The 23970-nt window shown below is 39.9% G+C and overlaps 1 protein-coding gene across 1 annotated transcript in view; it reads right to left on the bottom strand.

Moving 5' to 3' along the window:
- ANTXR1 (ANTXR cell adhesion molecule 1) overlaps positions 1 to 23970 on the bottom strand; it is a 220630-nt gene that overhangs the window by 129733 nt on the left and 66927 nt on the right. The window contains exons 9-10 of the mRNA XM_045549767.1: positions 14957 to 15017; positions 4234 to 4332 (exon numbers count right to left, since the gene is read on the bottom strand). Of these exons, the coding sequence (XP_045405723.1) occupies positions 4234 to 4332; positions 14957 to 15017 (160 nt within the window). The remainder of the gene's footprint in view (positions 1 to 4233; positions 4333 to 14956; positions 15018 to 23970) is intronic.

Here is a 23970-nt window from a genome sequence, read left to right as displayed (position 1 = left end):
TTGCACTTAAGTTAATAGCAATTAAAAGAAATTACAAATTCAGTTCCTCAATCACACTAGCCACATTGCAAGTGCCCAACAGCCACATGTCACTTGCGGCTGCCATATTAGAACATTCCCATTGTCACAGAAAGTTCAACTGGACAGTGCTGCTAGAACTTTCAGATCAATGTTAAACAACAGCGGTGAAATGGGTTGCCCTGCTTTTTTCTTCTGAACTTTAAAAGTGAATTCCTCTAAATAATGATTCATTATTAGAATGATGTTGGGTTTTGAATTCAAATATCTAGATATATTTTTATTATGTTAAAGAAGTCTTACCCTAATTCTAGTTTTCTAAAACATTTTTTTAAAAGTAATTAGGAATTGACAATGAATTTTAATACATTTTTGGCATCATTACATTTTGCTATGTGAGAGACAAATTTCCCCTCTTTCTTCAAAATTGTCTTAGTGATCTTGGTCCTTTTAAAATACATTGTTAGATTTTGTTTGCCAATATTTTATTAGATGTCTGTCATCAGTGGCTTGATCTCAAACATTCTCTATTTCTAGTGCCCTTGCCCAGTTTTTTTTTTTAAAAACCCAAGATTATATTATCACCATAAAATGAATTAAAAAGCTTTTTCTTTATTTCTTTTCTCTGGAACAGTATGTATCAAATATAGGTTATCTATCCTTTAAAATTTGGTAATACTTGGGTGAAAAAAATCTGGGTCTGGTGCTTTGGTTGGAGGTGAGAGTTCTTCTTATTTCCCTTTTAGTTCATGCATTTCATCTTCATCTGCATCTGATCACATTGTTTAATTCATCCATGAAGTTGTATTTCAGTGAATAAATAAATTTTTCAAATCTAGAATTTACACTCAGGTCTTCTGCAAATCTGCCTTTGTTAAGTGTTCTTCTCCTATGATCTTTTTGATCTCCTTACATATTTTAAATGTGTTTATTCTATAATATATTCCCTTTCAAATTTGTTCTCTGATCTTCTCTTCTTGTTTGTTCTCCTGTTTCTTTCACCCACCTTGATATGGTTTGTCATTTTGTGCTATGAGCCCATCCTTGGAGGGCCTTGTTTCCTGCTGGAGTCCTGTGGGTGTGGGCTGTGTGACAGGCTCCTATGGGGTGGATGCACACAGCCTCTGCAGGGCCACAGGGATCAGGACAGTCAGGGGCACATTTTGGGGTTAGTTTCTTGACTTGATGCTACTGTATCACGTGAGGGGTATAACAACATTACACCTGTAGGTTTGGTTTCCCTGCCTGCTTCTTTGCCCCCTTTAATGTGTGGTGCAGCCCTCTGGAGCCTGACTTCTGCAGGGGGCTCTGCTCTGGCCTGATGCCTTGCACAGGCCTGAGACCTGGTGTCCTGTATTCGCATTAATATCGGATCAAAGCTCCCAGGCCTGGGGCCCCCATGCCTGTGCTTCCTGCTTAGCTTTTTATTTCCTTCTCATTTCCTGTACTTGGGGATTTCCCCTTCTTTCCTTTGAATGAGGTCACATGTTATAATTTTTTAAATCATATTTTATCCAGACTTTCTGAATCGTGGTTGGCCACATATCCAGAAGTTGTCTTAGATTTCTAAGTGGTTGATTATGAGTTGCGTTTATTTTTAAGCAAAGGCAAGAAAAGTGGGAGAGAAGTAGGTATTAATATTAACCTATGGTTTTAATTTTCTGGTTATATTTATTACCTAAGAATATATCTAAACAATTTCTACTTTTTTGGATTTAATATGTTGGCATTTTTATTTGTGTCTTAGCATGATAAATTTGCAAGGCTGTTCACTGTCATTTAAAAAGGTATAACATATATGCTCTATATCTTTAACTTTTTTATTAATGTTTATTCAACAACTTGAAAAATCACATTAATATCTCCCACTATAATTTTTCAATGTGTTCTTTTAACACTTTTTGCTTCATATAATTTGCTACTGTATTTGTTGAAGACCCTGAGGCCCATATCATGTTTAGAGTGGCTGGAGCCACAAAAGCCTTAGTTCATTACTAGGCCTCCAATTAGTCTTTTTCTAATTAATAACAGTGCTTATATTCTTTTTGTTACAAAATGAAATGCCACTTTTAGGAAAAACTGTTTAAAAAGAAATATATAAAAATGAAAATAGATAACATTTTAAAACCTGGAGTATGGAGATGGAGAAGGAAAATGGGAAAAGTAAAGAAATCTAAATGTATTTTATTTTACAGGGAGGAATCAAAAGAGACTGTGATGTTCATAAGGTAGATAAAAAATGTAGATGTGAATATGCTGCATTTGAAAATTCATTGTATCTTTTCTTCCTTTATAGGTTCTTGTCCATATTATTTACTGAATGAAAATAAACAGGAGAATTAATAAATGAAGGCCAAGTGTTTTCCTCAAACTCTAATTTTCTCTGTTAGTTTGACTATTTTTAATAACTATATGTTTGAGTTTTGGAGTGTTGCTTGCGGCATGTAATGTGATCAATTCACTGCCTTTGTCTTCTCCAAGCTGTTAGCGCTGTGCTGGAAGTACAGCTAGGTTTGTGGTTTAAGCCAAATCCCTACCCCAACAGCCTTTATTGCTTTTTGAATAGGAATGAGGTGGTGAGTCTGCGCATGTGTTTGCAAGAATGCTATGAGGAAAGGAGGATAGAAAGGAGAAAGAGGATGGGCTGGTTTCCCACGAAATAAAGTTTCATGGGGAAGCTGAAAAACAGGCCTTCAAAATGCCACTCTACAAATCCATAATAAATGTGCATTTCATCTTATCTTACTGCATTTTATTTAACCTTTCAAGCAATGGCAGGGTAGGTTATCTCTCTCCCCATCCTACGTCCAGAGAGATTGGGTCTAATGCTCGCTTGTCTGGGAAATCTTCTTTGGAAGGCATTAATGTCTTTGAGTTAAACCTTCAGAAGTATCTGATCTTAGACTTGGAATTTTGGTTAAAGAGAGAGGGAAGGTGAACTTAAGTGACATCACAATTAAATGGGTGAAAAAAGGAAGCGCACGTCCAACTTTTACACTGTGACTACTCAGAGATATTTTAAAATGTTTTCAAGTAGCATGTACTTTTTGGAAATGTGAGAGCATTTCCAAATATTAAGAAAACTAACTGAATACTTCCAATGTTTGGAATTATTCCAAAGCCAGAAATTCCAGATGTTTGTGAGGAAGCTATTGCATGTGTCTGTTTAAATATTCAACTGGCTTTTAAAATGTCAAGGAGGAAAAAAGGCATACCCCTCAATTCTTCTTCTTTAAAAACAGGGTAATGTCCTTCAAAGGGCTACCAGGAGGATGAAACTAGTGTGAGTGGTTAGTCAATAAATGTGTGTCCTGCCCTCCTCCTTGCTCTTTCTACCTCTCAGGGTTGTTGCAGCAAAAAGATGTGAAGCGTTTAGAAAGTACATAGCACGACGGAAAATGCAGGACATTATGACTGTTGTTTATCACTGCAGATGTGGAATCAATAATTATCTTTGTGATGGATGCCAGATGCAAATAATAACCAGGGCTCCTGGCATCTGTCCCCCCATAATCATCTTCCCCATCTCTCCTGGTCAACCACATGAATCACACATGTCTTTGAATTAGGAACTTGACTGTTACAAATGTCTCTGAAGGTGCCAATGTTATGATAATCCATTTTTCTCATGACATGCATTTAGTTTTACTCCCACATTCCCGTATTTCATGTAAGGTATTCATCCTGATGAGAGTTTCTTGGCCACTCCAAGCAAGAATCATCCAGACTGAACAGAGCTGCAGAATCTACATGTGCAAGTCTAACAGTTTGGTTTTGGGTTTATTCAGGATTCATAAATTTAGACCATCTCTTTTTCACTCTTACCCTTGAGAGTCCTTAATACTTTGTTAAGGAACCTCAAGCGTCAGCAGCCCTGACTAACCAGCATCGGCACTGCCCCCTGACAGCGAGCCACTTAGTCAACGTCGTGGACAAGGAAATGAATGCCCCGCTGACCCTCAGGGCTGGTGCAGGGCTGCGGCTCGTGGCTGTGTAGGCTGTGGGGGACACACCACGCTGCACACCCATGGGGTGGTGCCCCTCAGGAACCAAGGCACTGCAGGGGTTAGCTATGTCCTTGCTGGAGGCCTTTCCTTCCAGCAGGGAAGACTCTTCTCTGCCGGTTTCATGCGGGTGGCCTTGCTGGAGGATAGGGCTAGGAATTCCCTTCCCTGCAGCAGGCTGAAGACACCCACAGACTCTGCAAGGACTTACTGAGCGTGACGGAGTCATTGATCTTGAAGCTGCAGAGGACCCTGTCCACGTTGCGGGCATGTCGGAAGCCGTTTCCTCTCACGACAACTTGAAATGACTCTGAAATAAAGAATAATGACAAGACACATTACTTGATCATTAACTTTAAGCTTCCTGTCTGCGCTAATTTAGGGAATTTGTTAACTATTTTACTGGGCTTAAAATATTAAAAAATGAGTTCAGGTTGGAAACCAAAAGCAACCACGTGGGTTCCTTTTACCACTTACCAGCTCCTTCTCACTGGGTGTTCATGAGGAAGGCACGTTCCTTCTTAGTTTGAATTCCCACCTCCTTACCTTTGCACTTACTGGTCCTCCCACCTGGAATGCCTTCCTCCCTCATCTCTGTCCATGCAAATCTTACCCATTTTTCAAGTCCAGGCAGTTTTTAAAACTGTGATCTTGACTGCCAACCGGTACCCCAGGGGAGGGGCTCCCCACTTCCTCCTCCATCAACTTAACTCCTTGCCTATTTTACATAATGGACTCCCCTGAAGGGGTTTCTTTAGAGCCTAGGGTGTCTAAATTTTTTGAAAACCGTTGTCTTACGCATTCACAGCCTGTACTGAACAACGTAGCATGTAATTATGCACTGTCTGCTGTTGTTCTTTCGTCATTTCTCCCCCAACTAGAAAAACATTCCTTTAGGTTGGGAGTCATTTGATACTGCTGTAGCACGCCTATCTCTGCTGGGCACATAGTAGTGGTATGCAGGTTTACGTAGGAATAATTCTATTTAGCAATGAATCAAAGTTTTCCTTGTCAGTGGCCAGGTGTCAAGCATTACCTACTTTGAATGACATTGGCCCTTCAGGTAGTAATAATTTCTCTCTGAATAGAAGCGATAATATATCCTGCAAGCCTGCATATTAATTTCACATTGGCATAATGTATATTCAGTGAATGCATATGAATAAAATTCTTATAAAGTAAAAACAACTATCCTTCACAATAGCCCTTCCAAGGGAAAAAAACCCCAATAATTCATTAGTTAAATGTTTTGGAATATTTGCTTAAGTTTGAGGGCATCTAATAGCCAATGTTCCACTTTCTTTCAGTTTTATCATCCTTTTGTGTATAAAAGTTGGAACTTGGGACAATGCTATATAGCATATAAAAAGAGAAATAGACTAAAAGCCACAGGAAAAATGCAGTATTTGCGAATGTGGATCCTAAACTGTAAATTGCTACCCAAATGGAGACTTTTTGTTCAGGGAAGAATGGAATTAGAGAATTAGCATATGGGGCTCTTTCAAAGTTTAATAAACGTCATTAGCGAATGTCACCTTCATTCCCAGGAAACTAATTTAGAGGTCATGTTTGACAAGATAATAATAACTGATGTGTGCCAGGCCCTGTGCTAAACCATGTTACATGCCCGATGGCATTTAAACCTCACCACAACCACAGCCCAGAGAGGTACAGATGAGCAAACTGAGCTTAGAGAAGTTAAGTAATTTGCCCAAGGTCACGCAGCTAGTAACCTGTCAGAATCAGAACTGGAACCCAGGCCTGCCAGGCACCCAATGCCACGCCCTTAGGACTCAGCCAGTAGCCTCTTTCCCACCATGCTAAAATGGATACTCACATCCTAGGACAGATGAGTAATTTAGAAGTTGGGGCTGTGATTTTTTTAAGGCTTGCTTTATTTTATTTTAATTTTAGGCAGGTTTGCTCATTTTGCAGAAAAGTGAAGTTGGCCTGGATGTAAAACAAGAAACTGAAATCTAAGTAAAAGCAGCCAGAGGCACTACATGTGCCACCAGGAGTACCAATCACAACAGAATGCTTTTTAGAAGTATAAGTAACCTTAACAATAAGGAAAAAGAGATTTTGACATTTTAAATGACTTGCGCCGAGTCATGTAATCAGTAAGCAGCAAAACTGGGACTCATATCCAAGGATGCAATGTCTTAGTTTTGAACTATCTTCATTAAGGTCATGGGCACATGGTTTATCAGGATCATAAGTCCTATGACTATTAATAATTTACATATACATGTTGACGCATATACACGATTGCTAAGTTTAGAAAGATGGACTTAATAGTTTTCTTTAAATGTCTGCCAGGCATGAGATTGATCACTCAGTTGGTTCAACCAGTATTTTATTAAGCATCAAGCATTGTGGAAGAAGCTTATGATATCTTATTTGCTTATTTTGATGGCTTATTGCTATAGTTAAGCCTACAGAAACTTATTTGTGTTCCCAGTTTGAATACCAGACATACAGAAATTTGCCGTTTGATATTTTTGCTGATTCCAAATGTTTTCTCCCTCATTGCTGTGCCTACTTCTCTTGTTTTCTCAAAGATCAGCAGAGGGAGAGAAGACTCTGGAAATGCAGGCCACGTGCCAAATTCTCCTCTCTAACACCATGTTCTAACATTACCAGTTCGGTTGCTAAATCCTCTATAAAAGAGGCTGCCCACGTGTCTGCTTGGCCCAACCTCAGGGAGTTTAGGAAGAAAGACAGCAGGAATCTACGATGTGGCAAGAGTGGAAACCAAACCATTTAACCCCCTAGGCCTGGGGAAAAGATGGAGGAAATGCTACTACAGGAAGCACACCAGAGCAGAGGTGAGCGCTCACCCTGCCTGGTGCAGTTTCTGTGTTAGTGCACACGTTGGCTTTGAAGAGCCCAAACATCAGACTCAGCAGCCTGCCTGGAATGTCAGCTGTTTACACATAGATGTTATATAACAAAACCCTGTCAAATGAATCTGCCAGCAAGTGAAAACCAGGGCAGACTAGAAACAGGATATTTATTATACCTACAAAGCCCTGAACCCATCTTTCAAAATATGCACAGCTAAATGTTTTTAGGCAACTTGCGTGTTGGTTACAGCTTCTACAAGTGCCAAGGGATTGTAGGGCTTTAGGGAGGAAGTATCCATCTGCAAAAGGTCTTTGGTTTAATCTTTTAAGATACATATCCTTTACAGTATCTTTAAGGTATATATTCATTATGATTCTTTTGCCACTTTTATTCCCAATTACAATTAAAGCTTCCTGATGACAGAGGCCAGCATTTCTATTAAATATTTCTTTTGAATGCTTAGTTTTGCCTAATCCAAGACTGAGTCGGCCTTGGAATAAGCTCATTGAATGAATGAATAAATAACATATTTTGGCATAGAAAGGGAATAAGGGCAGGACAAGGTGGTGGTTTATTCAGGTGCTAGTCAGGTCTAATCTTGTTTATTTTCTGAGGTCATTAATAAGGTCAATGAATGAAAAGATGCTCAACATCATTGGTCATTAGGAACATGCAAATCAAAACCACACTGAGATATTACTTCATACCGACTAGACTGGCTACAATCAAAGAGATGGACAATAGCAACTGTTGGTGAACAAATTATAACCCACATACATTTCTGGTGGGAATGTAGAATGGTGCAGCCTCTTTGAAGAATACATTGGCAGTTCCTCAAAAAGTTAAACATAGTCACCGTATGACCCCAAAATTCCACTCCTAGACATATACCCAAGAGAACTGAAAACATATATCCACACAAAAACTTGTGCATGAATGTTCACAGTAGCATTATTCTTAATAGCCAAAAAGTGCACACAATGGAATATTATTCATCCATAAAAAGAAATCAACTTCTGATACATGCTACAACATGGATGAACCTTGGAAACATTTTGCCAAATGAAAGAAGCCAGACACAAAAGACCACATATTGCATGATTCCATTTATATGAAATGTCCAGATTAGCAAATCCACAGAGACAGAAAGTAGATTATTAGCTGCCAGGACCAGAGGGAGAGGAAAATGCAGAATAACTGCTTAATGTGTACAGGGTTTCTTCTTTGAGTGATGAAAATATTCTGGAATTAGATAGTGGTTATGGTTGTATAGCTTTGTTACATATTGAAAACAACTGAATTGTACTTTTTAAAAGGGTGAGTTTTAAAATATGTCAATTATAGCTTAATTTAACAAAAAAGGAAAAAGTAAAGTCAGTGAATGGCTTCATAACCTTGGTCCATTCTGTTCTTTCTTTTATTTCTTTGCTTTTCTGTTTTCTATTCCTTTTTTGTTTTTGGAAATGTGGAACACATAGTTTTGAGATGACCTCAATAAAGATTGCCTGTCAGTCACTGTATCTGAAAATGAGAACATCTGTGACCTATGCATTCTCTACTAGCTCTGGTTGCCCAAAACTTTTGTGCCAAATTATTATTAAGATATTTCATCTTGCGAGTGAGTTTGAATTTGCTCCCCCATTGGATGCTTAATGAGGCATGTAACATCTATAATACAGAGACTGATGTATTACAAGTGCTTTCTGATGCCCAATTTAGTACAGAAGTTTACTTTTTCTTTTATAGCTACTAATTTATAACTGCTTTAGTGAGGTGTAAGTGACATACAATAACTTACACATAATGTGTACAAGTTGATAAGTTTTGACATATGTACACAGTCATGAGACAATACCACAGTCAAGACAGCGAGCACATCCATCACCTCCAAAAGTTTCCTTGTGCAGCTTTGTAATCTCTCCTCCTGCCCCTCCCCACCTCCACTCCCACACAACCACTGATCTGCTCTCTGTAACTGTATATTAGTTTGCATTTTCTAGAATTTTATGTAAATGGGATCATACAATAAGTAATTTTTTTTGCCTGGCTTCTTTTACTCAGCTACAATTAGTTTGAGATTTATGCATAGTATATTGCTTTTTATTTCTGAGTATTATTCTACTGTATGGATAAACCCAAATTTGTTTATCCATTCACCTGCTGATGAACATTTGAGTTGTTTACAGTTTTTGGCTATTAAAAATAGAGCTGATAGGAATATGTGTGCATAAGTCTTTATCTGGACATAGATTTTCTTTTCACTGGGGTAAACACCTGCGAGTGGAATGGCTGGGTCATATGGTAGATGTATGTTTAATTTTTTAAGAAACTGCCAAAACTGTTTTATCAAAGTGTTGTGCTGTTTTACATTTCCACCAACAGTGTTTGCAGAGTCCTTTCTCCAGATAGAAATATCTTTAAATGAAAGGAAAGATCAAGCAGAGAATGAGACAATCCTTTCAGAAGCGTCCAAGGGCCGGGCATGAGTGCTTTGAAAAACAATGGAAAGTGAGAGAAAGGAAATCACTATTTGATGCTGCTTGAATGTGTCAGTTTTAAGCATCTAATTTCCAAGTGGTGACCATGAAGCCTAAAACTACCTTCCTTGTGTGCTAACTCACCCAGTTTTATCAGAAACAGTAGGAAACACAATAGGAATAATAAACTGCTTATGCAGTGACAATGTGAGGAGCTAATTATAACTTACTTCTGGTTCTGGAGGACAAGAACTTAAAATGTAGAGTAGTTTGCAAGTTGCACAGTTGATTTCAATTAGTTCCTTCCTGGAGTACTTGCTTGCATAGCACATTGTGAATTATGCAAGTCTGAAACTAACTGAGTGGGACCAGAGGAAGATTGTGCTCAGGCACAGGGTGCATTTCCCAGAGAGGAGCTAAATTAGGCAGTGCCAAACTAATGATGGGTCAATTTTCCTAATTACACAGAGGCTAATCTGCAAACATTTTTAGTTAGGTACCTTTCAAAAGAGCCTCTATTGGAAGGAAAGCAGTTATTTACATGCAAGTTATGTCAAACCTGCCATAAAGGCTCTTCACACAGCAGATGACTTCCTACACGTTTTAGAACAGGGACTGTAAATACGGTGACGGAAGCACAACGCTAAAGGGCAATCATATGCTTAGCCTGGGTATTGAGATGACAAAAAAGAGTGGCGAGGAGTATGATGAACTGGAAAAAGCACATGCTTCTTTTAAAGGAAGTTATTGAGTCCGAAGCAATCATTAGCTTGTATAAATAAATACGGGTCCAGTACTGCCAAAGACGATTTTTCAAGACAAAGTGAATATCTGAATTTTTAGGTAAAATCAGATTTTTAAATGTTAGCAATAAATTTAAGAGCATATGTGCAGATCAGATATGCCCTGTAGGCTGCAGTTTATAATCTCTGAGAGTGGAGGAGTTCTGGGAAGGCTCCCTCTCCCCAGACAGTTTCACCCATGACACTGACGGAATTCTTTTTGATCACAGCAGATTAGATATTCTCTCCACTCCCTTTTTCCATTAAGACTTCCTGTTAAAATGCAAAATAGTTCCAGCAGTATTTGTTTCTTCAGTTGTTAAAAAACTCAGTCATTAATACCTTAGTTGAAATTGAATTAAGTCTTTATAAATCTAAAGTTGTAAGAAGACTCAAAGGAGGTTTTCTCCAGATAGCATCTAGTTACAGACAGCCATTGTGCCACTGCTCACATAATTCTATGGGCGGAGAGCTCAGATCAGACACTCCATTGCTGGAAAGTTTTAGTTATAAAAGTTGCATGTGTTAAGCCAAAATCTCCCTCCCTGAATTCCTTCCTAACCTCTCCATGGTGGTCTCTTGAAGCTATACATAATAAGCCTTCTAATTCCTTTCTGCATGGGAATCTTCCAAATTTCTGCAGATGCTCTTGTGAGTATCCCAATTCTTTGTCTCAATCTCTGTGGTTACTTCAGTCTTTCCTCATTCCACAAGAATCTCATTAGTGCTCTCCCTGCACTTTGGGAAGACCTCTGCTATAGTGCTTACTGCATGGTTTTGTAATTTATTTGAACATATGGCTATCTCCCAGAGCAGGCTGTGAGTTTCATGAGGGGTTGGGAGCAAGCCCTGTGCATTTTTGTACTCATATCTTTTCACACTGCTTGGTACATAGAATACACTAAGAATTGATGAAAAGAAAGTAGGAAGGTAGGAAAGAAGAAAGAAAAAGGGAAGGAAGGGGAAAAAAAGCAAGCAAGGAAGGAAGAAAAAGAAAGAAAGAAAGAATCTGTGAATGAATTATTACTATAGTTCCCAGATCCATCAGCTTTTCTCCTATGGACACGCTTTTGTCAATGTCATTCTGAAAATATGGGACAGGAAACCATGATCTGACACGGAATAGTAGGACTATTAGCTCTCTTGTCTTAGACGTTGGATGGTTATTGATGCACCCTGAGATTGCATCACCATTTTTTTGTTGGAGGTATTCTCATTGGCTGCCAAGATAGCTATGATTGTCCTCCCCCTGCCCCCTGCTTGTGCTGCATGAACTGTCAAGTGTCCTTAGACCTGATTGTATGTGAAACTGGCTATTTGCACCCAAGTTCAACACTTTATATTAGTTCCATTAAATTTCACCTTGTTACGTGTAGCCCAGCATGCAGAGGCCTGTACTGGGTTTTGGTTTTGTTGTCCACCCAGTGCATTATCTCGCTGCCTCTGCTCAGAGCTGTTTGCTGTCAGAACCATCGCTGGTGTTGAGTTGGTGGTGAAAGCCAGCTGAGATCACTGTCTTAGGGGAACGCAATCATGCACAGAGTATCTTGGGCAGGACAGGCCTGGGTGGGGCTCCATAGCAGGGGCTGTTCTGGGGGCCAAGGAAGGGAAGGAGTTCACAGAGAGTGAGGGGAGGGGGCTGAGAGGGAAATTATTTCACAAAAGCAAGTTCTACCTTTTTTGCATATCTGTCTAGGGCTTGGTCCCACCATTATACTTTAAAAATGTGAACAATCAGTTATCTCCTTGATTACTATCTCCCTCAATCATATTGAGTTAATTGATCATCTTGTAGATACTCTGAACTCATCAATATCCTCCTCAATTTTCTTTCAGCGGAGAAACATACAGGCATGCTTTTTTCTCATCTAGATATGATGGTATCAGCATCGCGATTCTAATACTGTCTTTTAATCCTTATTAAGATGAAGCTAATGACAATAATGCATCTTGTTTTGTGAAACAGTTTATACTCTTCAAAGCACTTTCACATAAACCCCTGGAAAATCCCTGGATCCTTGAAGCAGCCCAGTGAAAATCACAGAGGGGCTATGCCTAGCTCTATCTGACAGGCATTTGCAGTGTGGACAATGAAATGGGTACCCACGCTTCATGAAAGCCAGGCTTACTCCAGAGAATTGTCAACAATAGACCTTCCAGGAAATCCATGGAAGAATTTTTGATATAAGTCTACGTTCTGGAAGTTTCATTTTCTTCTAAGTAATGTTATTCTCTGATCAGCATGTTATAACTCTCATGACTCTAATTCAAGAGACATGGCAGCTTGCCTTTTTCAAAACCTAGGGCTAGCTTCCATCATTGCATCTTATGCTAATTTTTTCTTTATAAGAAATAAAGAAAAAAGGCTTGGACACTCTGTCCTGACATAGAAAACTATTGTTTCTTTATAAAATATGTAATGTTGCACATAAGTCAGAGAATTTAAGAGTATATAAAAAGAGCCCTTAGACTGGATTTATCAGATTTGTCTATCTCTACCAAAGAAACAGCCCTTGGAATAGTTTATCAATTGAATTCCTTTAATTTGTTTAAATTTATTAATGCATTTTTGTCTTCTTTTCTTGTATTTTCCTTCTCTTTTAAAAAATATCTTTTACTTAATTATTTTTCCTTTTCATTTAATAAGAAACATTTTAAAATCTATGATAGGATTGGATCTTGGGGACCCTGGTATTTCTGGGCCATATTCATTTAGTTTACATATGTAGTGTTTCAAAACACCTTAATGGTATGTAAGGGAGACTCTGGTTTACTTTTTCAGTCTGGAATTATTTAGGAAGGCATTTTGCTATAGTCTAAGTGGTTGAGATTTATATTTTTATTTTTGCTTTGTTCCATCTTTGGCTATTAATTTCTAAGTTTGCTTCATTTTAATTAGATAGTTCAAAGGTATGATTTTAACTTGTTATGGTTACGTGAAAGGAGTTAACAACAGCCAAAATTAGTGACATTGTTTTTTGGAGGAATACATGTATTAAGACATTCAGTCAACATTTATTGACCAGCTATTAAGTGCCAGATTCTCTAGGCAGTAGGAAGTGGAAAGAAATAAGGTTCCTTTTCTGTCCTCAAGAAGCCTACAGAAGGGAATTGATGATGCTAGTGAATTAACGGTAATTGTATTCATTGTATTTAGACTTTCTGATTCATTACAGGGTTGCAGCATTCACAGAGGATTGCTCAACTGAAAGTCTGGGTTTTCTTCATGAATAGGATAATTGCAAAATTAAGAAACTTCCTTATTTTCTAACTATTTTAAAATTAGGGAGCTATTAAAAATGTATTATAAACACCACACAAGATTTAATGAATCTAGATATTCCACTCATTTACTCTACCTGAAGTGCAGAAAGCGCAGAAGTGGATTTACCTTGAAGCTAATGAAGCCTAACTGATGCTCCTCCCTGCACAGGCCCCTTACAAGGTCCTGGCATTGTGGTCATGTGGTTACATGTTTTTGTCAAACTTGCAAAAGTACAATTTCTGAATTCTTTTTCTTACAGAGATTCTTCTGGATCTACTGTGGCAACCACATTTACCCTTGTCATCTGTGTTGTGAGGTAGTAATTTATTGAAAGGTCCAGTAGGTAATTTTTGATTGTCTTTCTTTGGGAAATTAATAAGTATCACTGAATAGTCAGTCAACAAGTATTGCTAACAACTTCGTATATTTACATATATACTTAATGTTTCGCTGTTGGCACAGATTATCCAGTGCATCTAACTCCAGGAAAGTCTTTCAGCTATTCTAAAATATAGCCAAGAAACTGGGATAAAATCCTCAAGGAATTCTCTCATTTATACCAATAAAATATGCCATAAACATTGAAATATATAGCGTCTGAAAAGGCCTGAAAGTTCTTCCTTCAATGCTTACTATCTTATCAGGATTGTATCACACATTTTCTGTTGGTAAATTAATAACTGGCACTTGGTATTTTGGGAGGCTGCAAAGGTGACATTAACAGTGAACTCTCAATAGTGAAAGACGCAAGTTTCTGGAGTGCAGGGACTCATGCAGAGAGTTTATTCTTCCTGCATCTCCAGCACCTCACATAGTGCCTGGCGTGCAGTAGGTGCTCAACAATGCTTTTAAAATGAATGAAAGAAGAGTGATGGGAAACCTGTTAGGAATTATACGAGAAGAGCCAGCATATTCGAAGTTTTAGGCAGTCGGTGACAACACAAAATAAGAGCAAGATCCCAGTGTTGATCAGTTGGAGAAAATATTGTGATGCAAAGGCTGATTCTTTGTATAAAGTAGAGATTTCATATATTAATCACAAAATTACTATATAACAGCTCTCTACTGGGAGCTGTCCACCAGCATTGTGTGAGGACTGGTAGATTAAACAATTAAGATCAGTGTGTAAATTGTGTAGCACAGCCAGACCATCTAAATACTTCAGTATCTGAACATTTTAGGGGTGGTCTGTGATCACTATGATCATCTTAGATCTGCAAGTCTGTCATGAGGAAGAAGGTGACTCCATTTCTACCTAGACACAGGGTGTTGGTGGTGACTCAGTATTGATGTGGGCGTCCAGTATTTCTACACTTCCCTTGTAATTAGGTCCCAGGAAAGGAGAGAATTTGGACAGACTATTTCAAACTTTTAAACAAGTGACATGTGCTTCTTTCTTTTCTTTTTTTCCAGAAACAAATTTAGTTAGCCATTCTACTCTTCTTTCCACCCTCCCTCTTCCTGCTCCTCTCCCCTACCCCTCCACAAAGGAAATAAATGTGTGATTTGAGCTCAAAATATTATCAATTGCATGAAAGAAATTAGCATTTAATTTCAATTTACCTCCTGCACATATGGTGGATGGTTCAGCTGCTAGAATTTCAATGCAGGACTTCTTCAAAATCTAGGAGGAGAAGAAATAAAAAAGTCAATGTACAACTTATTTCATTCACAGAGTGAATTAAGGTTTTGCTTTTAGCTACTGAGATAGAGATAGGAAACTTCAAGGACATTAGATTGCACTGGGGAGGTGAGAGGGAGGGTAACATCTTTACTGCTGTCATCAATGCCAAACATTTAATGAGCCAGATTGCGCCATTAATAGATACTGCTGGTTGTCCTAAAAGCCATGGAATCATTCATTCATTTGTTCTGTTGGCAGATATTTATTGAGCCTAGGATATGCCAGTGCTAGATTCATAGAGGTCTAACATAGAGTTATGGAAATAGGATTTAAACTTGAAATGATAAGTGACAATGGCTGGTCATACGTGGTAGGTTCAAGGGTAAAGGGGCAGATAGTAGGATCTCCTGAGTTCACTGGGAGATCACCGGGGGCAGGCACACTGGGAAGGGCCTCATGGAAGAGGTGGGAGCTGAGGGAAGGGCTCAAGTGAAGGGGAGTGTGTTAGGGCAAGGCATGAGCAAAGGTGAGAAACAGAAACGCATAGAACTCTTTAACTGGAACAAAGGGAGCTTGAAAAGTAAACTAAAAGAGTGACACTAGAGAAAGTGGGAGGTAGAAGGGAGACAGTCAGCTCTCTGCAGGAGCTGCACAGTCGGATTGCTCCTTTTCTGTTAGAAAAGTCTGGAAAGATATGTGGAAGAAGGCTTTGAGGGCCTCGTGTTGGTGCCTCACTCTTCAGCGGGACCCCTGCAGCCTTACTAAGGGGCAACGTGCTCTTCTTCACAAATGAGTCTTTCAGGTTTCATGCAGTCTGGGGCCACCCCACGACTGCGCAAGGAGTTCATAACGAAGGCTTCTGGCCAGAGCGGGCATCTGACTGGTAGCCGTTAAGCTTCTCTCCACCATTTACAAATCCTGCATCGTGTTGAATATTGGTTCTAGAATGTGAACCAGGCATTTTAAACAAATATAGGACACTGAGTTAATTTACAACCAAATACGGTATCTTTACTTGGGCCTTACTTAATTTAAAATTTGAGATGGTTCAGAGAGCTAAAGGAAACCACTTCTTTATTTACGAAAGGGGCATTTGTTAAAGCAACTGATGATGTAATTATACAACCTAAAGTCTGTAAGAGAACAAAGTATCTTTTAGCTTTGGGAAACGCCCATTTATTTGCATTGATATATTTATTTATATGTGCTTCTTTGTTCCAGCTGAAGTAATACATACACCATAAGATATAATCAAATAAAAGATACAATGAATTAAAATTGGGGGGACAGATTAAAGGGAAAATAAGGGGAAGATGATGCAAGGAGTGAGAACAGCACAGAAAAAAATGCTGCGAGGAGCTTATTTCCTTGCTAGGAGTGGACTTAGTTCCAAGCTTTCTAGTAGCCAATGGAAATGACAGACAGTATTTATGAACTTTTCAATCTGTGGAATAAAAACAAACCAGTTTCTCAGAAGAGATAATATTTACCCATTCCAGGGAGAAATCTGGGCATCCTTATAGAGAAGCATTGTGAAAGGAAATGAACAAACATGCTTAAGAAGATCTTTATCTGATATACAGATGCCAAAACATTGCAATTTATTTATTGAAATAGGTTCTCTTACAACCGTGTATTTTAGGTAACTCTATACACCTGAAAGTCATAAAAAGTAGCATTTCTTCTTTTGACAATTCTAAAATTCAGATTTCACCTTCACGCTATACAATTGCATGGCATTTTTGCACTTTGATTCTTCTATTTGTTTTCAGCTTCCTCCTGATCCCACAGTTGGAAGTAACTTGTTCCTTCAGCTTTTGCTTTACTTCCTCGGCCTCTGGCTTACTCAGCCCCTGCACCCCTCCAAACATAGATACAGCCTCACTTCCTCGCTAGTCCCTGAACCTATCTTGACTGCAGCAGGAAGGGAATGTTCCCGACTCCCACATCCCTGGCCCATCTGTTTGTCAGTGGTCCTCACACACCTTGTTTAGGGCACCTGGTGTCAACACTGAGCTCCTGCTTTCCTTTTGCTGTCAGTCTGACTTGGGATCAGGGAGCCCAAGGATATATCCTGGGCATCCGTGTTTCCCTGCTGGCTTCTCCAGCTTCTCTTTCCCTATGGTTGATCTAGACTCTTTGGTCTCTTATGCATGTAGGACTGGGGCTTGCTAGGATCCTGGTGCACAGCGAGGGACTCATCCCAGACTGCCCACCTGAACTGTGATGATTGTTTGTCATTCCCTCCAACCTCCCCACCCTCGGTCCCCAATTTACTGCCACTGTGCTCTTCCTGCCCGATGGGACACTTCAGTGGTTGCCGTGATTGAAGGAGGAAGCCACCCTCTTCCACTTGTCCACAGGCACAAGTCTCCAAATAGGCCACATTCGAAGAAACAGAACTAACCCAGAGGGAGAACCTTATTAAACAGTGGCATTAGAACAACACAAAGCTATTTTTTTGATGTTTTAAATACAATTCCTCAGGCATTTAACATCTCCTAATAAATCATTTTATCATCCACAGCTAAAGATTTAAAAACAGTCCAAGAATAAAAAAAAGAGCTATTGGACCCATCCTATTCTCATTCCCCAAACACATACATGAAATTTTCACCCATGTAAGTTCCTGAGTTTGAATCAAACTTTTTGAACCAATTCTAATACCTAACCAGGGATTGATAAAGGAAACACCCGTGAATCTCTGACCACAAAGACACACTAACAAAGTTTGTCATAATAAACACACGCTGCATTATTCTCTCAAAGTGTCTGCAATTAGCTGATAAATCTAAGAAGTGCATGAAGGGCCAAAAAATGTCAGCCAAGTGCTGTGATTCAATCCAGTAAAAACACAGCTTTCCCAATCTTAACTTAAAACATCTGGAAGAAAAATGCATTACAGCCAATAGAGTAAAATTTATCAGTGGGGGGATGGGCAGGATTTGTCTGGGACTGTGGTTCCTATTAGTTTGAAATGTCTGGTTTCAAAAGGTAGGAAGTCACAATGGCACTCGGTGAATTTTCGGGGTTCTCTTGGTTATTAGCAGCCCAGACTGTACAGTAATCAGTTTGTCTGAACTGCAGCAGACAGCAGATCAGCTTAGGGACTGAAGGCTGTGTGTGTAGGGGGAGGTGGAGGCTCCCTCCCCCCCCAGACAGTGGTAGCCACGCAGAAGGTGTAGGCACAGCATCGGGAAATCGCTGAAGGGCCCTAGATGCAGTGGAAGGGACTCACACAGGGTTGGGGTGATGTCAGAGGTGAGCACCTTTGAGCTGAGGGTATAATTGCCCTGTACAGGAAAAAGGGCTAAGATTACTTCATGCCTCAAGTATAATCCCATGTGAAGAGCTAGGTCTTGGCCCTACTCCTGTACTTACCTGACCTATGTTCCTTGACAAATCTTTTAACTTTTCTGAATCCCAATTTTGGGAAGCATTTTAACATACTGAGCAATAGCTTGAAATCTGGAATCAAATTGCTTGGGTCACCTCACTTATGAGCAGTATCCTTGGGCAAGTTCCATAACCTCTCTGAGCCTCTATTCTCTCATCTATAAAAGTAGAATAACAATAGTACCTAGTCAACCTAAAGTACTAGCATAAAGTTGTATTGGGAAGATCAAATGAGATCATGCAGGCAGAGCTCACAGCACAGTGCCAGGAGCCTGATAAGCACTCAACTAATGGCAGCTATTATCATCAAGAACTTGGGCTCTGAAGACAGATAAAATAGATCTGGACTTGGATTTATGTTCAAATCCAAGCCCCATCCCTTACTGGCCATGTGGACTTGGGCAAGTTATCAAACCTCTGAATTTCAGTTTGCTCTTCTGTAAAATGGGGTAAGAAAAACCCTGACGTCAAAGGGCTGAACATGAACGCGGAGATTCTTAGCTTGTAAAATCAGTTTGACTAAGGTAATAAAATTCATACCAGATTGGAGAGTGACGCAGAGAGTGAGATCAAGGAAAACTGACCAGGTTTTTGTCTCACGGACAGAACTATATGTGAACAGATGTGATTGACCCATAGTTAGCTGACACTCCTTTGGCCACCAGCCAGCATGTGCACTTCATGAAAATAAGGCATCAAGAAACGACCTCAGCAGTAAAGCACTCAGGAGGATGTCTGACACATTCAGCAGCAGTGCCTGTTACTATCACATCTGTCATTGCTACTGCTACTGCTCTTGGGCATGGGCTGCAGTTCACATATGCTTCCATCCCCCGCACCCGCAACTCAAGCTTCATCATATTTGCTGAAAGAAACTGAACCAAGGTTAATACTATTTTCCTGCCAACTTTTGGACAGATTTCAAAGAGAAAACAGATGAGAAAGCATGTTTGAGATCCATAAAGAACTAAATAAATGCAACATGTTGTTACTGGTAGGGTTACTTTTCTGCACCTCCCTAGATTACTGGGGAAGTAGAAGAAGCAGCAGACGTATAAGAACTCTGCCAAGTGACAAGAGTTGTTTAACATATTCAAAGTGAAATCCGTTGTGGACCAGTCCAGGTTGTATATGAATTTATTTTTTTGGATTCTAAAAATCTAACATCTTTTGTCATAAAGTTCTCAGTTCGTGCAGAGATTTCTCCAGAGTCTTTAAAGAACTGTTAATATTTGCATAGAGTTATGAGGAATCCCTCCCTTACCTTAGGCACACCTAATTTTTTTTTCTTAAAATAAAAAAAACAATAAACAACCAATCTTTATTTGGCCATTTCCTATTGGAGATTATTTTTGTGTGTGTTAATAGGACCAGCCTCTTTTATCCACTCATGGTATAGAGGCCTTTTGCTTCCACACATCTTTCGGAAAGTCTTTCGTTGGTGTCTTATTTGTTGGGAAGGGCACATTCTGGGGCTGGAAGTAGGCTGGCCCAAGAGTGGTTAACTATCTATTTGGCCAGTTATGCCTGTCCAGTTCTCTAAGACAAAACCCTAGCAGTTTTCCTTAACCTCTCTCTCTCTGTCACTCTCTAAAACCAATATGACTTCTGCCACCTAAGTGCTGGTGATTTGACAAATGAAGTATCTCTATATCCACCCACGTTTTAGTATAAACTATTACCATAATTCTTCATAGAACTTATCCTAGTTTATATTACAGTATATATATATATATATTTATTGATTGGTCTTTGTCTTTATAAACTCTCCAAGGGCAAGGATTGGATTTGTTTTTACCCATTACTATATCCACAATGTCTAACCTGGAACATAGTAGGAATTAAATAAATATTGGATAAATAAATGAATAAATGGCACACTTCCCATATGGCTTCATAAAATGGCATCATAGCATATTATATACTAGGTTTCCCTTTTTCCCTGTAAGTATAATCTCACAGTCTTTTGAATACAAGCCCACATTCTGCATCTTGTAGTCTTCTTCTTAAGCACCATCATCGTTGGCAACTGCTTTCCCAAGAGGGCTATTTCAACACATCCAGTTTTTAAATGGCTAATCTTTTAAACAATAATGTCATAGGTGTATCATTTCCCCCTGTCTAAGATCTGAGTTGGGCAGCTTTGTAAAAGACCCCTCTACTTGGAAAATACATGGAGGTCTGTGTTGGAAATACATGGGGCTCAGGCTCCCACTGAAGGGCCACACACATTATAATAGCCAATGGCAGAAGGCATGTTGGATAAGCCCGGGAACCAATGCTTTTGGAAGCAGCCGGGCAGCTTGGGACACACAACTGGCTCATCCGTGCCTTCAGGACTGTCAATATTCGCCCCATGAATTTTTTGATACAATTTAATCTATAATTTATTAATGAAATGTTAAAAAGGTCACCTTTTCTAACTAACTAAATTCCACTCCACATTTTAAACCAACAGGCACGCCTATTGTTAACAACAGACATCATCCTAAATCCATGTCAGTGCTATAGAATCTGACTCTAAAATAAAAATCGAATATTATCCCCATAACTTTCTGGGGTCCAACTATGATTTTATGTATACTAATATTAATACATTATACCAAATAAATACTCTTACTTGCAAAAAGTACATTTTAAGGGCTTTCTGAATTTTTAAATAATAGAGCTTATCCTAAAAACACGCCAAAGTTTTTGTCCGAAGGAGGGTACCCAGATCGCTTAAACAGATGCCACTCTCCTCTCTGTTAGTTTCACACTCAGTGAGACTCTGGTTTGAACGAGTGTCGGACAAACAAGGTCCTGAAAGGGAGGAAAGTCACTTTCCCCCACTAAACCACTTTTCTCTCATGTTTTCAGAAGAAAAGCTCAGAGAGCTGTGAACTCCAAACGTGGTTATTTAGTAAGATGAACTTGCTGACCTCCTGCACATTGGTGAAGTGAGAGGCCCTCCTCGGGAGCCGATTTTGTTCCAAAATTCTGCTGTTGCTTTTACAACGGGTCTCACCACATTCCTGGATACAGGAGGAGGAGCTGCAGGAGGAACGGGAATGACCTGAGGATTAACTGCACACACCCCTCTGAAATCTTTGTAGCCTTTTCAAGATTTTATTCCATTTGGGCTTTTTAATAAGCTGAACAGAAATAATGCCTGGCCTGAATGGCTGCAAAGTCTGAGTCTAATTAAGGACTGCTGAGGCAAATGATTTTTTATAAAAGACTTTCTGCTCACGACAGAAATTACAATTGATTCTATTTATGTTTTGTATCTAGGCCTGCTAATGTGAACGGAGCCCAAAATGCCATCCTTTATAGATGCGATCATGGAAGAGAGGGTGACGGAAGGACTGAGAGGACTTTATAAGAAACAGAGCCACAAAACTGTCCACTTGTGTAGGGTAGGTCTCCCATGTGTCATGAATGCTGTACAGTCCTCTGGGCTGCTTCATAATTAATAAATATGCAAAGAACAGTGCTGGACACCATGGGAAATGTGGCATGTGGAACAGTCTCTGATTGCGTAACTCAGCATCTGACCAGGAGGAATGGCATGGGGCATGGAACAGATCCAAGTGCCAAGTAAATGGTTCCAATGACTGGTGCCACTAGAGCAGGGAGCGTTCATAGTGGAGAGAGCAAGGCAGGCTCCATGGAGACAAGGAGACTGAGTGGTGCCTTGAGGTTGAGACAGGCCTGGAGACAGGGTTCAGATGGGCAAAGGAGGGATGGGCATTGGGGCTCCCTCCGATGCCAACTAAGCCTGATTTAAGACAAGAGCTGCTGCAGCTGAAATGTGCCTTCCCATCTGCTAGCCCTGGAATGAGAGGATGAGTTCAATAAAGTCAGGCCCTTTCCAGGACTGCGACAATGAGACACAGATTTGGATCGGAGGGAAACCCTTAGCAGTTCCTGGTGGGGTCTTGGAAGAGTTGGTAGAAGGGAAACCTGGAAGACAGACTTTGCCTTTTGTCATAGCTTTGGCATGGCCTGGGCCAGATTACAGTGTTACATTTCTTCCATCTTCCCATGAGTGGAAGAGAGAAATCAGCACAGGGTCTGGTTTTCATAAATAAAATAAATTTATATATACCATGGAATAGATTTATTCCTCAGTTTCATTGCTCTTACAGTTTCCCTGATAACAAGGATGTCCATGGCAAAGCTTGCAAGAAATCCTTGTAAACATAGTTGTGTTTGCTCAATACTTGTTTATTGTTGATCCAACATGCAGAAAGCTCTGTGCTGACTCACCTTCTCATTACTAGGAAGGCTAATGTAGGCTTAAGTATTTATTCCAAGGAAATGCTCCCACATGGAGATGCCAGCAACTATGGGCTCTCCTCCTAGACAGTGTTGCTGGTTCCAGGCACTGCCCTCAATTGCACACCAAGTGGAGACAGCTAGAGGAGGAGGTGGCATAGTGGTAACAGGACTAAGTATTGGGATTCAAAGCTGCTGACCCATTTCAGTGTTGTCTGAACCTAGCGTACATGTAGGTTCCTGTTTCACTGCCTGAGGCACTTTTGAAAAGGCAAACAAAGACCCAGGAGCCTTGCAGGACCTTTGCTTCAAAGTGTCACTCGAGGGCTGGTGCAAAATTCACCAGATGTGGTCAGTGGAAATTCCCTGAAGAAGCCACAATAGAAGAAGGCGAAGGAATTAATTTCCTCCTTTACAGTTTTACTGGCTTAAAGGGCTACAATCTTCTAACCACCCAGAGTTTTTCTTAAAATTTTATCACCATCTTCTGCAAAATCGCGTAGGAAAACCATGATGGTCCTTAGAGGTGGAGTACTGCGCAAGCGCGAAAGGGAAGATGTTCATTTGAGCCTGTGTCAAGCTGCCAGCTTCTCATGATGATGGAACTTCATCCATTCAGCAGTAACTGAGCTTTTCAGAGGTGCTCTCCACCCGGTAGTAAAAGGCAAAGCGCTAACCCTCTGCCCCACTGTACATTTGGATCAGGACACGTGGATTCTGGTCTTGCCTCTGCAGTAACCACATGAACTGTGCCAGGCCACTTCACATTTTTGGTCTTCAGTGTCTTCCTCTCTGAAACGGATCTGCTTCCTGGCCTGCTCACATTATTCAGTTGAGCATTCACATCGTGGGCATTCCAGACAGACCTGGGTCTATTCCAGATCACTACTCACTATGCCGTGTGGTCTCCAACAAGTTAGCAAATCTCTCTGACCTTACTGTACCTACTTCCAAGAAGGGGCCATAATATCTATATCAAATGGTGCTTGTGAGGATCTGATGAGATGATTACATAAAATAATTTCCACAGTGCCTGGCACACGGTAAGAAACTCACTAAATGGTGGCTTTTATTATTTTTACCTTCCTAAGGATAGAGGGGCAGGAGAAAGCATGGGCTCTGGAGTCATGGAACGGGGTTCCAATCCTGCCTCCCTCCATAGAGCTGTGTGCTCTTGGTCAGGTTATCTGAGCTTCAGTTTCTTCATCTGTAAAATGGGGATAAGAATATTTACTTCCCAGCATTGTTATGATTTTTAAATGGAATAATATTAAATGGGATAAAGGGGCAATGTTTG

The sequence above is a fragment of the Lemur catta genome, chromosome 4 (assembly GCF_020740605.2).
Source record: "Lemur catta isolate mLemCat1 chromosome 4, mLemCat1.pri, whole genome shotgun sequence".
NCBI lineage: Eukaryota > Metazoa > Chordata > Mammalia > Primates > Lemuridae > Lemur > Lemur catta.
The sequence above is the reverse complement of the archived record's forward strand: the minus strand, read 5'-3'. Positions and strand labels throughout refer to the sequence as shown.